We start from the raw sequence: 13952 nt of genomic DNA, 5'->3' as shown, positions 1-13952 counted from the left end.
TAATGGATGACTGCAAATCTCTGTTAAGAATCTGTTTTCACCAGGTGAGGTGGCGCACGACTGTTAATCCCAGTGGTTCAGAAGACTGGGGCAGGAGGATCACAAGTTCAAAGACAACCTCAGCAACTTAGTAGGTCCTGAGCAATATAATGAAACCCTGTATCAAAATGAAAAATAAAAAGGGCTGGGGATGTGGCTCAGTGGCTAAGTGCCCCTGAGTTCAATCCCTAGTACAAAAAAAAAAAAAAATTCTATTTCATGAAAATTCCTCATAAACAAATGAAGTATCTCTTTAAATCACTCAAACTCTAAGAATACTTCAACATCTCGCTTATTGATTCTTAATTTTACTTCTTATGCTTTAGGAGTCTTGTTGAGGAAGTCTATTCCTAAGTCAATATGATGGAATGTTGGGCCTAAATTTTCTTCTGGTAGGTGCAGGGTATCTGGTCTAATGCCTACGACCTTTATCCACTTTGAGATGATTTTTGTGCAGAGTGAGAGACAGGGGTTAAATTTCATCCCACTCCATATGAATTTCCAGTTTTCCCAGCACCATTTGTTGAAGAGGCTATCTTTTCTTCAATATACATTTATGGCACTTTTGTCTAGTATGAGATAACTGTATTCATGTGAGTTTGTCTTTATCTTCTATTCTTTACCAGTGGTCGTCTTGTCTGTTTTGGTGCCAATACCATGCCATTTTTGTTCCTACAGCCCTGTAGTATAATTTAGGGTCTGGTATTATGATGCCTCCTGCTTCAGTTTTCTCCCTAAAGATTGCTTTGGCTATTCTGGGTCTCTTATTTTTCCAAATGAATTTCACAACTGCTTTTTCTATTTCTATGAAGAACATCATTAGAATTTTAATAGAATCTTCATTAAATCTGTATAGCACTTTTGGTAGTATGGCCATTTCAACAATATTAATTCTGCCTGTCCAAGAACATGGGAGATCATTCCATCTTGTAAAGAGTTCTTCAATTTCTTTCTTTAGTGTTCTGCAGTTTTCACTGAGGGGTCTCTCACCTCTTTTGTTAGACTTATTCCCAAGTTCCCAAGTGTTTTATTTTTTTGAGGCTATGGGACAGTTTTCCTAATTTCTCTTTCAGCTGATTCATCATTGGTGTACAGGAATACAATAGATTTATGAGTATTAATTTTATATCCTAGTACTTTCCTGAATTCATTTATGAGTTCTAGAAGCTTTCTGGTGGAGTTTTTTGGGGCCTTCTAAATATAGAATTTTTTTTTTTTTTTTTTGCAGTGCTGGGGATTGAACCCAGGGCCTTATGCTTGCAAGGAAAGCACTCTACCCACTGTGCTATATCTCCAGCCCCCTAAATATAGAATTATGTCATTGGCAAACAGAGATAGTTTTAGCTCTTCTTTTTCTATTTGCCTCCCTTTAATTTCTGTCTTTTACCTAATGGCTCTGGCTAGAGTTTTAAGGACTATGTTGTACAGAAGTGGTGAAAAGGCACCCCTATCTTATTCCTGTTTTTAGAGGGAATGCTTTTAATTTTTCTCTATTTAGGCTTTGGGTTTAACATATTTGACTTTTACAATATTGAGGTACGTTCTTACTATCCCTACTTTTTCTAGTGTTTTGAATATGAAGGAATGCTGTATTTTGTCAAATGTTTTTTCTGCATTTATTGAGATAATCATGTGATTCTTGTCTTTAAAGTCTATTGATGTGGGCTGGGGAGATAGCCCAGTTGGTACAGTAGTTGCCTTGCAAGCACAAGGTCGTGGGTTCGATCCCCAGCACCAAAAAAACAAAAAACAAAAAAAGTCTATTGATGTGATTTTATTTATTGACTTCCATATGTTGAACCAACCTTGCATCCCTGGGATGAACCCCACCTGATCACAGTGCAGTATCTTTTTAATTTTTTTTTTAATGTGATTGGCCAGTATTTTAGGCTTCCCCACAACAAAGGAAAAAATCAAGAGTGGGAAGAGAGAACCTACAGAATGGGAGAAAATCATTTCCACCTGCACCTCAGATAGAACATTAATCTCCATGATTTACAAAGAACTCAAAAAACTTAACACAAAAAAAAAAGCCAAATTTCCCAATCAATAAATGGGCAAAGGAACTGAACAGATGCTTCACAGAAGAGGAAATACAATCAACAAATATATGAAAAAATGTTCAACATCTCCAGCAATTAGAGAAATGCAAATTAAAACTACACTGAGATTCAATCTCACTAATCAAAATAGCAATTATCAAGAATACAAGTAGCAATAAATGTTGGCAAGGATGTGGGGGAAAAGGTTGACTCACAAATTGCTGGTGGGAATGCAAATTGGTGCAACCACTATGGAAAGCAGTATGGAGATTCCTCAGAAAACGTGGAATGGAACCACCATTTGACCCAGTTATCCCACTCCTCAGCTATACTCAAAGTACTTAAAATCAGCATACTATAGTGACTCTGCCAAACTAATGTTTATAGTAGCTCAATTCACAATAGTTAAACTATGAAATCAATCTAGGTGCCCTTCACCAGATGAATGGACTAAGAAAATGTGGTATATATAACAATGGAATGTCACCAAGCCATAAAGAATGAAATTATGCTTTTGCTGGTAAATGGATGGAACTGAAGATTACCATGCTGTTATGGTTTGGATGTGAGGTGTCCCCCAAAAGCTCACATGTGAGATAATGCAGGAAGGTTCAGAAAATCTTAGCCGAATCAGCAAATTAATCCCTGATGGAATTAACTGAAGTGACAGGGTATAACTAGAGGAGGTGGGAATTGGGGCGTGGCTATGGGGTATATATTTTATATCTGGAGAGTGGCATCTCTCTCTGCTTCCTGAGTGCAACGTGAGCTGTTTCCCTTTACCATTCTCTTCCACCATGATGTTCAGCTTCACCTCAAACCACAGGGAATGGAGCCAGCCTTCTATGAACTAAGACTTCAGAAACAGTGAGCCCTCAAACTTTTCCTCCTCTATAATTATTCTGGTTGGATCATTTAGTCACAGCAGTAGAAAAGCTGATAATACACATGCTAAGTGAAATAAGCCAATTCAAAAGAAGCAAAGCCAAATGTTCTCTCTGATATGTGGATGCACACACAAAAAGGGGGGGAGAGGGAAGAATAGACTCATTCTTTCTTAATTTAGTGTATTAGATGAAGGGGAATGAAAGGAAGGGAAGAGAAGCATGGCAGGCTGATGGCAGAAAGGGCCACAGGGAAGCAGACCTGCCTCCGAGCCAGCAGAGACTCACCAACCTTCAGTGAAGGGAGTAGGGCCAGGGCACACTCTTGGCACCATGTCCCAGACACTTGCCTCTGACAAGCCCAAAGTGGAATCGCATGTCTACCTTGATGGAGCCATCAAGCCTGAAACCATCTCATACTACGGCAAGAAGCAAGGGATCCCCTCCCAGCTGACATGGCAGAGTTGCTGCAGAACATCATTGGCACAGATAAGCCACAGTCTCTGCCTGACTTCTTGGCCAAGTTTGAGTACTACATGCCTGCTATCACAGGCTCCAGAAAAGGCCATCAAAAGAATTGCCAATGAGTTTGTCAAGATGAAGGCCAAAGAGGGCATGGTATAAGTGGAGATGCACTATAGACCACACCTGCTGGCCAACTCCAAAGTGGAACCGATCCCCTGGAACCAGGCTGAAAGGGACCTCACCCCAATGAGATGGTGGACATAGAGAACCAGGGGCTGAAGGAAGGGGAGCAGGCCCTCATAGTCAAAGAGCAGTTAATCCTGTGCTGCATGTGCCATCAGTGGTGGAGCTGTATAAGAAGTACCAGCAGCATACTGTGGTGGCCATCGACCTGGATGGTGATAAGACTATCAAAGGAAGCAGCCTCTTCCCACAGTGCATGGAGGTCTACAGGGAGGTGGTGAGGAGTGGCATCCACCACACTGCCCATGCTGGTGAGGTGGGCTCTGCAGAGATGGTACAAGAGGCCCTGGACATACTCAAGACCAAGAGACTGGGACATGACTACCACACTCTGGCAGACAAGGCCCTTTACAATGAGCTGTGGCACTCTGAGGTCTGCCCTTGGTCTATGTACCTCACAGGCGCCTGGGAAGCCAGAAACAGAGCATGCAGTCATTCGGTACAAGAAGGACTAGGCTGACTACTCTCTCAACATGGTCATCTTCAAGTCCACCCTGGACACTGACTACCAGATGACCAAACAGAACATGGGCTTTGCCAAGGAGGAGTTTAAGCGACTGAACATCAATGCAAAAAAGTCCAGCTTCCTCCCAGAAGATGAGAAGAAGGAGCTCTTTGACCAGCTCTACAGAGCCTACAATATGCTGCCAGATGCTTCTGGGTGGGACCCCTGGAGATGGCATGGCCCCATCTCTGAGCCCTCGCCCTGTGGATGGAGTCTTCACAACTCTGGGATCAAGTGACACTCTTACCTATATTCCTCCCAAGAAGACTAAAATTTTAAGAGCTACTGATGCTCTTGAGCCTATGTAAATACAGACCTTGGCATGGCCACATCTCTCTAATCATGTGCCCTGGCCAGGGTCCAGGGCCCTTGCCAATGGCACAGATAATTCTGAAACCCTCCCACTAAGGCAGTACTTGCTGAAAAGTGTGGTGCTCAATAAAGCAGCTGGTGGCTGGTTAAAAAAAAAAAAAGAAAAAAAAGAAAGGAAGGAAGGGAGGAGGAATGAGAATTAGGAAAGACAGTAATAAATCAGACATACCTTTCCTATGTACTATAGGAATATATATAACCAGTGAAACACCAAATCATGTACAAGTGCAAAAATGAGATACTAATTAGAATAAGTTATACTCCATGTGTGTACAGTATGTCAAAATATACTCTACCATCATCTATATCTAAAAAGAACAAATAAAAGTAAGTTTTTTAAAAAAAAGAATAGGTCAGCAGACATCTTTAGAGTCTCAGGTAGGATAAAGCAGAGTTCAGTGAGCTGTACAAATTGAATTAGGATCATATATTGATTGTATGTAGTTTACCCTCTAGCTGTTAATGTTATTCTTTGATGTCAGTCGCCAAATATTAATTCAGAAATCTGTGATTCTTACATATATAAATCAGACAATTTTCCTTTTTAGTTATAGAATTACTATTAAATGTCTTAATACAAAGAAAAAAAAGCCCAATATGTTCTCTCAAAATAACATAGTCTTTGAGCCAGGTACAAATTGAACTTACCACTTTTTTAAAATCATCTTCTGCTTCATCAAGTTTTCCTTGTTTAAGTAATAAGTGACCTCTCTGTAATCTTGCCTGAGGGGGGGAAAAAAAGGATGGCTGTCCTGAGTACTACTCATTTCTAAATTTTATTTAAACACAAAGAACGAAACTCAGTAGACAATGATGTAATAATACTTTTCCAATGCTTATTTGACTTGGCACTGAAAATAATTCCTGGAATCAATGAATATATAAAACTTTTTTGAAAGTATACTTCCTTAAAAATACATTTTTCCAGCTAGGTGCAATGGTGCATGCCTGTAATCCCAGCAGCTCGAGAGGCTGAGGCAAGAGGATCAAAGGATCAAAGCCAGCCTCAGCAAAAGCAAGGCACTAAGCAACTCAGTGAGATCCTGTCTCCAAATAAAATACAAAATAGTGCTGGGGATGTGGTTCAGTCTTCGAGTGCCCCCAAGTTCAATCCCCACTACCAAAAAAAAAAAAAAAAGTACATTTTTCTCATTGGGTGCAATAACACAAACCTGTAATCCCAGCTACTTGGGAAGTTGAGATAGAAAAGACCACAAGTTCAAGGCCAGTCTGCACAACTTAGTGAGACCCTGTCTCAAAATAAAGAGGGCAGGAGATATAATTCTGGTAGAGTGCCCCTGGGTTCAATTCCCAATACCACAAAAAATTATACATTTTGCTCTATGCAAGAAAAATTGAAAACATGTCCACACAAAAACTTGTACAAGAATGTTCAGAGATATAAACTCAAGTTTCCATCAGCTAATTAATCAATAAATAAACTTGATACATCCAAGCAATGAATTATTTATTACTCAGCCATAAAAAGGAATGCAGTGTTGATACATACAACAACATGAAAGAACTTTGAAAACATGCTCAGTGAAAGAAGTCAGACACAAAAGATCATTTTTATGAAATAGCCAGAATTAGCCAAATCCATGATTGGCTAGGGACTAAGGTTGAAATGGGGAGTGAATGCAAATCGGTAGTGTTTCTTTTGAGGGTGATAACAACATCCTGGAATTAGATAATGGTGATGATTACACAACTTTGTGAATATACTAAGAACCACTGAATACTTTAAACCATTGACTTTTGATGATATGTGAATTATATTTGTTTTTTTTTAATACCTTTTGCCACTAATATAAAGTTTTATTATTTGAGACTTTATCAAAGATCCAGAAACAAGCTTGCTGTATTAACCCTCAATGCAAATAGTTACTCTGCTATAACAAGAATAATACTTCCTCTCCTCTTTCATCTGATATTCCTCTTCTAATGTGCATAATCTCATCTCTTCCAATATCAACTCTCTGATGACCAATGTCTACCAGAAAACAGAAATCACCTTGATAGTCCACTTATTATTTTTATAGTACATAAAATTTCCCTAATCCTCTGTTAAATACATCGATGTACATAAAAAGCAAGATTACGGCAATATTTCAAACATTCACTTCATATCTAATAGTTATCTCAAATTCTTTTTGGAATATGGCAGGATATGAATACTAAATAGTCACCATATTAATTCTGAAACCATCTAATTGGTCATTGGTTCTATCTGTTCTGCCTCTGAAAGCCCAATTCTGTTCCACCCAATGAGTGTCCTGTGCACACGTCACAGTCCTTACAGTGACTTGACAATCTTCACAATATCACATTAGACTGTAAGTTCTACAACCTCTAAAGCTTGTGCCTTGGTTCCAGGGAGAGCCCTGCTAATTCATCATGGTATCCTTACCAAAAACCACCACTTAACTGAGCTTCCTCTTTATTCTTCCTGCTACAGTCTTAACTGAAACTTGTCAGACAGCTGACAGCCTCTTAATTCAGCCCCTTATTTCATGTCTCGCTCACATCTTCCCTTACACTCTATCTCTACACAAATTTTCTTTCTAAACCACAAAGCTAATATCATTGTCAGGCCTCTGTGCCAGGCCTTCACTGGGGATTGAACACAGAGGTGCTCTACCACTGAACTATATCCCCCAGTCCTTTTTATTTTATTTTTTATTTTAAGACAGAGTCTCACTAAGTAGCCCAGGCTGATCTCAAACTTGCAATCCTTTTGCCTCAACCTCCTTAGTAGCTGGGATTACAGGTATACACCACCATGCCCAGTGGGACTTTGTTATTTTTGTTGTTATTACTATTTGTTTTGAGACAGGATCTCCCTATGTTGCCCAGGCTGCCTTTCAACTCAGGGATCAAGAGATCCTCCTGCCTCAGCCTCCCAAATAGTCAGGACTAAAGGTACATCACACTCTACCCAGAAATTCTAGAGACTGAATTTCTCTTTGTCCCCAGTCCACTACGTCATGGTAGCTTTGATATCCTCTAGTTGGGCCTAATTTGCCAATTCTCACAATAAGAAACGATGACCTCTTCCAAGTTCCTTAAGCTCCCCTTTAAACAAAGTGTAGATACACTTACTGCAGTGAAATCCATCTTCAATTCAATCACTTTAGTTAAATCAGGAAGTGCTGCTTTTGATTTTCCCATAGCTAAAAACACAGTAGCTCTCCGATAGTATGCAATATAGTTATCAGGGTCACCATCTGAAAATTAATATAATAAACATTAGCTCTCAGCAATCTATTTTAAAAAAATCAAATCACCTGAACAGTATTAGAGTTTATAATCCTATTAAGAAAGGCATTAAGAAAAGAATTTTTTCATCAAAAATGAGTCATGAAGGGGCTGGGGGTGTAGCTTAGTGGTACAGCACATGCAAGGCCCTAGATTCCATCCACAACACCACCCCTCCACCCGAGAGAAAAAATTCCTACAGGTTCCACCCCTGAAAGACTTACCATCTAGGAAATAGTGCATTAGGGGAACATATGTGGCAGGATAGCACATGATCATTTAAAATTATGGTTCTGGGCTGGGGGTTGTGGCTTAATGGTAGAATGCTTGCCTGGCATGCATGAGGCATTGGGCTCAATCCTCAGACCATATAAAAATGTGGTGAATAAAATAAAAATGTGGTAATGAGAGAATAAGCTATAAACACAACCAAACATGAAACACAAGATATATAAATAGCTAGTATGCACAGGAAAAGATGCTCACTATCACTAATCATTAGACAGTACTACTTTACAACCATTAGGATGGTTGTTATTTAAAAAATATATATATACAGAACAAGTTTTGCAAAGGATGACACTGTGGGTGGAAATAAAAATGGTACACCTGTACACATGTGGGAAACAGGTGATTTCTCAAAAAATTAAACACTGGATTACCATATGATCCAGCAATTCTACTCCTGCATATATCCCAGAACAACTGAAAGCAGGATTCAAACATGTATTTGTATACCCATGTTCACAGCAGTATTATTACAATAGCCCAAAGCTGGAAACAACCCAAATGTCCATCAATGGATGAGTAAACAAAATGTGGTATATACATACAATGGAAATTATTTAGTTTTACAGAGAAATGAAATTCTGATGCATGCTACAACATGAATGAACTTTGAAAACATGCTAAATGAAGTAAATCAAGGCAAAAAAGGTCAAATATTTTATGATTCCACCTATATGTGAGTCCTGTATTACTCAGATTCATAGAAAGTTGAATGACAGTTGACAGGGAATGGTGAAAGGGTCAGAAACAGGAAGTTACTATTTAATGGGTACAGAGTTTCAATGTGGGATGACAAAAAAATCCTGGCAATGGATGGTGATAGTTGTGCAACAATGTGAACACATAATGCCACTGACCTATACAATTAAAAATCACTAAATGTTATATCTTGTTACATACATTTCACAGTAGATTAAAAAAGTAAAAGGAATAAGATGTCTTTTTTGAAAAAAAGAGTTTAGGCATTTTTTTTCTTAAATCTAAAAACAAATTCCATATATAATACTAGCTAAGTGTCCCTGAAATTTCTTTCCTGATCAATTTCCCCTGAAAACCTAGAAGAGCAGAACCAGCAGCCTGTATATAGGGTATTTCTTACAACATAATAAATTGGCTTGAGGAAAGCATAAGAAACAAAGTTACCACTTTAGAGCATGTTTGATAAAGAATATTTTCAGGGGCTTGGGATGTGGCTCAGTGGTACAGTGCTTGCCTAGCATGTGTGAGGCACTGGGTTCGCTTTTTAGCACCACATAAAAATGAATATATAAAATAAAGATACATAAAAAGAATATTTTCAATTCAGTTTATATTTTATTTGTAATGTACAATAAGTCAAAATTTTATGGCCCAGATTAGCGTAACTGGCCGTAGTTGCACCTGAGAGCTACATGTCAATATCTAGGCAGCTATCTAGGCCACTGGGTTTTCTTCTACTGTCCATATATTCCAAAATGAACACAATGAACACAGGTTACTTTTATATTCATTAACTATAAAAAAAACTTAAGTTCTCCATGGCTTATATATACTCAAAGAAAAACAAATACCGGAAATAACATGATTCAAGACCTATAGTCTATACACACATACATACACACACACACACACACACACACACACACACTTCATATTTCTAAATTCTACTCAATCTTGGAAGCACAGCTTAAATGATTTACTTGATTACACAGGTGAAAATAACCATTCTCTTGATTTCCTTAATAATCTGTTTCACATTTATTTATAGACATATATATGCACACATATATATGGGTATCTTACTGCACCTGGCACTTATAACTGTTATCAATTATATACATACACACTCCAGGCAGACAGTATCAGAAGTGAATTGAATGAGAGGACGCCTAATTGGTGTCTGTGGAGAATACTAGGATTATTTAGTAGGAAGAAATCACCATACATTTTGGAGATTCCACAGAAGTACTCTGTGTGTTGACAGTACAATAGCAGAAACTGAATTTCTTTTTATCTATATCCTTGCAGAACCAAATGACAATCAACATATGAATTGAAAATCAGTTTGTGTCAGCCCATAGTCATGGTACAAGCCTGTAATTCCAGCACTCAGGAGGCAGAGGCAGGAGGATCACATGTTCAAGGCCAGCCTGGGCAATTTACTGAGACCCTATCTAAAAAATAAGAAGGGTTGCGGGTGTAGCTCAGTGGTAGAATATCATTGGCTTTGATCCCTAGTACTGAATGAATGGATGAATATCAATTTGTTTTGAGGTATGGGATCACTTGACTAATAAATCAAGATACCTTCCCTCCCTGTTTCTTCATCTTAAAATACCAACAATTCCTAGACCTGAGGTCCATTCCACCATCATTGTACACAAAGGACCAACTAAAACAAAAACTGGTTTAAGTATCTCACACTGAGTTTCTCAGAATATGAGATCTGACAACCTTGAAAATAATCACTTTATTTAGTACTCATCTAATATACAGTACATTAGTTCATTATGTAAATTATTTGTAAGCCTACATATGGAAATACTGTATTTCATTTAAAAGTACATTTTTCAAATTGTTATAAAAGTTTACCAGAAATTTGAACATGATAAATGAACTTAAACTATCAAACAATTACTCCTTAAACTATCAAACAATTCACATGCCTGTGATCCCAACAATTTGGGAGGTTAAGGCAGGAGGATCACAAATTCAAGGCCAGACTGGGCAACTTAGCAAGACCCTGTCTCAAAATTTTTAAAAATTCTTTAAAGAGTTGAAGATGTAGCTCAGTGGTAAAATGCCCTGACAAAGATACACTAGAAAGCCAATTATGAATGATGCTATAAATATTGATGGTGGGAAATAGATGAAATAATTCCACTGCCTAGATACAGAAAACTTATTCTTGCTCCTAGCTTCCCAACTCTACTCCTCCATTCATTCAAACATTTATACCTATACTCAAGAAATTAATAATCTGGAACTAGAACATGACTTTTAGAAAACAACTGGAGCACTCTTCTTTTTCCTTCTGCCAAATGTGAATAGTAATGTCTGTCTCCCTAGCTCACAAGGGAGGCTCCAATATTATAAGAAAGTACATGACATGTTTAATGCCATATAAAACTATTAAGAGCAATACTGGTTTTCTTACCAAACAAATGAAAAAATCTTTTTTGCTTCTCATTTCACACATCCCTACCTTTTAGTTTACCACTTTAGACATTTGTTCATGCCATATATATCTAAGGACACTCTTTAGGATCTATCGAAGAAATAATTTCAGACCCTAGGATTCATTATCCTTGTTAAGACCATGCAACAGAAATAAGATGAAGGGCATCCTTCATAACTGCATTGTACTTTTTTCTAATGATAAATCTAAAAATTTGTGTCTACATCCTGACAGTGAAATAGAACTGTATCAGGAGACTATCTGAAGTGTGATAACCCTCACTGCTGCAAGTCTGTTTCCAACAGAAAAAGAATATTTCTCAGTCAGTTCCAAACCTTAAATCTCCTACCAAAAAGTCATTTATATGCCAGATACAAAAAATACAAAACAAATTTAAACTCAAATCAATAGATTTGTGCAATATGGAAACAAATATTTATGTTGCATTTAGTTTTAATACATAAAGCTGTGTAATAATGTAATCATAAAAGTACCATGCAAAAAAAAAAAAGTACCATGCCCACGATTTTTAAACCATACCAAGCAATTTTATGAAAATGGAGAAAAGTGTTACAATCTTAAATGAATGCCAAGGGTGGCATTATAATAAAAAATAACCCATACACTACTATTAGCCAAATTCTATTACAAACTAACAGCAATTTCCAAATCACAAAAGTTAAAAGAAATAAAGAATATCCCCATATTCAGAAGTTGAAAAAAATAAACATTTAGTGAATGAATAAACATCTAATGAACCTTTTCGTAGTGAAGCAATGCACTAAAACATGGGTGATATCACAAATAATCAACTTATATTTTCAAAGTTCTGAAAAAATTCTTTCCTGATAAACACACACCTCAGAAGAGATCCAAAAGGCCAATATATATTCAGTATATACTTAATATGCTGAATATTCCCATCATATAAAGTTTGAATTTTATTTCCTATATTTTACTATGAACAATCCACGTTTTACATAAACAAAAATGATAAATGTTCTTGAACTACACCAGTCTTCCTCAGAAATACTGTGTACCCCATTTGAGAATCACTGCTATTTGACAAATCGTGATGACAAAATACTCAAATTTGTAACATACTAACTGTATTTCAATTCCTCCTTTTACTCAATTTCACCAATCAATTACCATGATTCACCTTTACTGTTTAAATCTTTCAGTAAGTGATATTTTATTGGGTATTTTGGGGAAAAGTCATCTCAAGAAGTCTTACATTGCATTATTTGTAAACCAAAAATAGTCATTTTGAATTACTTTAACAATATGCCATAGCTCCTGATGTTTCTGCTAACTGTGAGACTTAAAAAGCATACTTTAAATTAAACAAAGGTGAATGAAGGGAAGGGAGAGTGAATGGGAATAAGAAAGACAGAAGAATGAATCAAACATTACTTTCTAATGTGCACATATGAATACACTACCAATGTAATTCCTATCAAATATAACCAGAAGAATGGGACATTATACTCCTTGTATGTATACTATGTCAACATACATCCTACTGTCGTATTTAACTAATAAGAATAAAAATAAAATTAAATTTAAAAAAAAATCGAAGTACATAATAGGTAAAAAGCAAAAATTTCTGCAAATAATCTAATAGTAATACTTAAGGATTTTAAAAAATGGTTTTCTGAAGACAATAACTGAAAAAAATTTAATTACCATACTGCAGCACTGATGACAGTGAATCACAATAAATAGTGCAGACTTAGTGATGATGTGGTCATATAGTAAATGGCCCTTAGAGAAAAGTAACTTGTACAAACTGTTGTGCCAAGTAACTACTACCTCTCAAAGTAAATTAATCACTGAAATTCAAAATTCCTAGAGGAAACTCAACATAGTTAAGAAAACTCTTCTGTACATATCAAGTCCATTTTTAGAAAAGTCAATCTCTAGAGACAAAAAAAATTAGATTTATTGCTATATACTTTATATGTATGATTATACTCTACTTCCAAAAAAAAACCTTTATACTCATTATTCTCACCTAATCTTCACAAAAATTCCTTTGGGTGGCGCAGTGAACACCATTAGTAATCTGCAGGTAATTTATTTAAGTCTACATTGTCTTACATACTGGACTAATGTCACAGTATTATCAAATGATAAAGAAAAAGATTAAATTGTATGTTTTCTATTATTCCAGAGAGCTAATATCTTCAATAAAAATATAAGTTGAAGAAAATTATTGCCAGACCAAAACTTACCTGCTTTTTGTTTTTATAGTAAAACAATAATGGATGATAATTCCTCTGGAAGCACAACTGTAACTTATTAAAAATAAACCACCATCTTATCTATCAAGTTGTTGACTGGTCTCTCTTAAACTATCACAAATCAAGATGAAATGTATGAGAAATAAAAAAGGCTTTGAGGAAAGCCAATATCAAAAAATCCTAGCATAAAAGTTTATGTAGTGACTCATAAGAAAACCCTTCAAGCCCTCCCTTTGAACCAATTTATTATAATCATCTCATTCTCAGTCCTAACAGAGTAAAAGCTGCAATGACAGCTGATGCTATAGACACACACAAGAAAGCAAAAAGAAGTAACAGCATCAAGAGTGGTTGGAATTTGACCAATACTGAAGAGTCAATGAACCTTAGAATCTTCCAAAGGCATCAAAGTAATTACCACACTGATAGCCCAAGTCATCAAGAAAATTAAAC

The 13952-nt window shown here is 36.6% G+C and overlaps 1 protein-coding gene and 1 pseudogene across 2 annotated transcripts in view; one reads left to right on the top strand and one right to left on the bottom strand.

Annotated features, from left to right (window-relative positions):
• The window catches only part of DNAJC3 (DnaJ heat shock protein family (Hsp40) member C3), a 69107-nt gene that overhangs the window by 21046 nt on the left and 34109 nt on the right, over window positions 1-13952 (bottom strand). The window contains exons 3-4 of the mRNA XM_079137708.1: window positions 7653-7777; window positions 5199-5273 (exon numbers count right to left, since the gene is read on the bottom strand). Coding sequence (XP_078993834.1) covers window positions 5199-5273; window positions 7653-7777 — 200 coding nt within the window. The remainder of the gene's footprint in view (window positions 1-5198; window positions 5274-7652; window positions 7778-13952) is intronic.
• LOC306659866 (adenosine deaminase-like) lies at window positions 2703-5188 on the top strand (annotated as a pseudogene). Its single transcript has one exon. The product of its transcript is annotated as an adenosine deaminase-like (transcript).

The sequence above is a fragment of the Sciurus vulgaris genome (assembly GCF_902686455.1).
Source record: "Sciurus vulgaris genome assembly, chromosome: 4".
In the NCBI taxonomy this organism is placed as follows: Eukaryota; Metazoa; Chordata; class Mammalia; order Rodentia; family Sciuridae; genus Sciurus; species Sciurus vulgaris.
The sequence above is the reverse complement of the archived record's forward strand: the minus strand, read 5'-3'. Positions and strand labels throughout refer to the sequence as shown.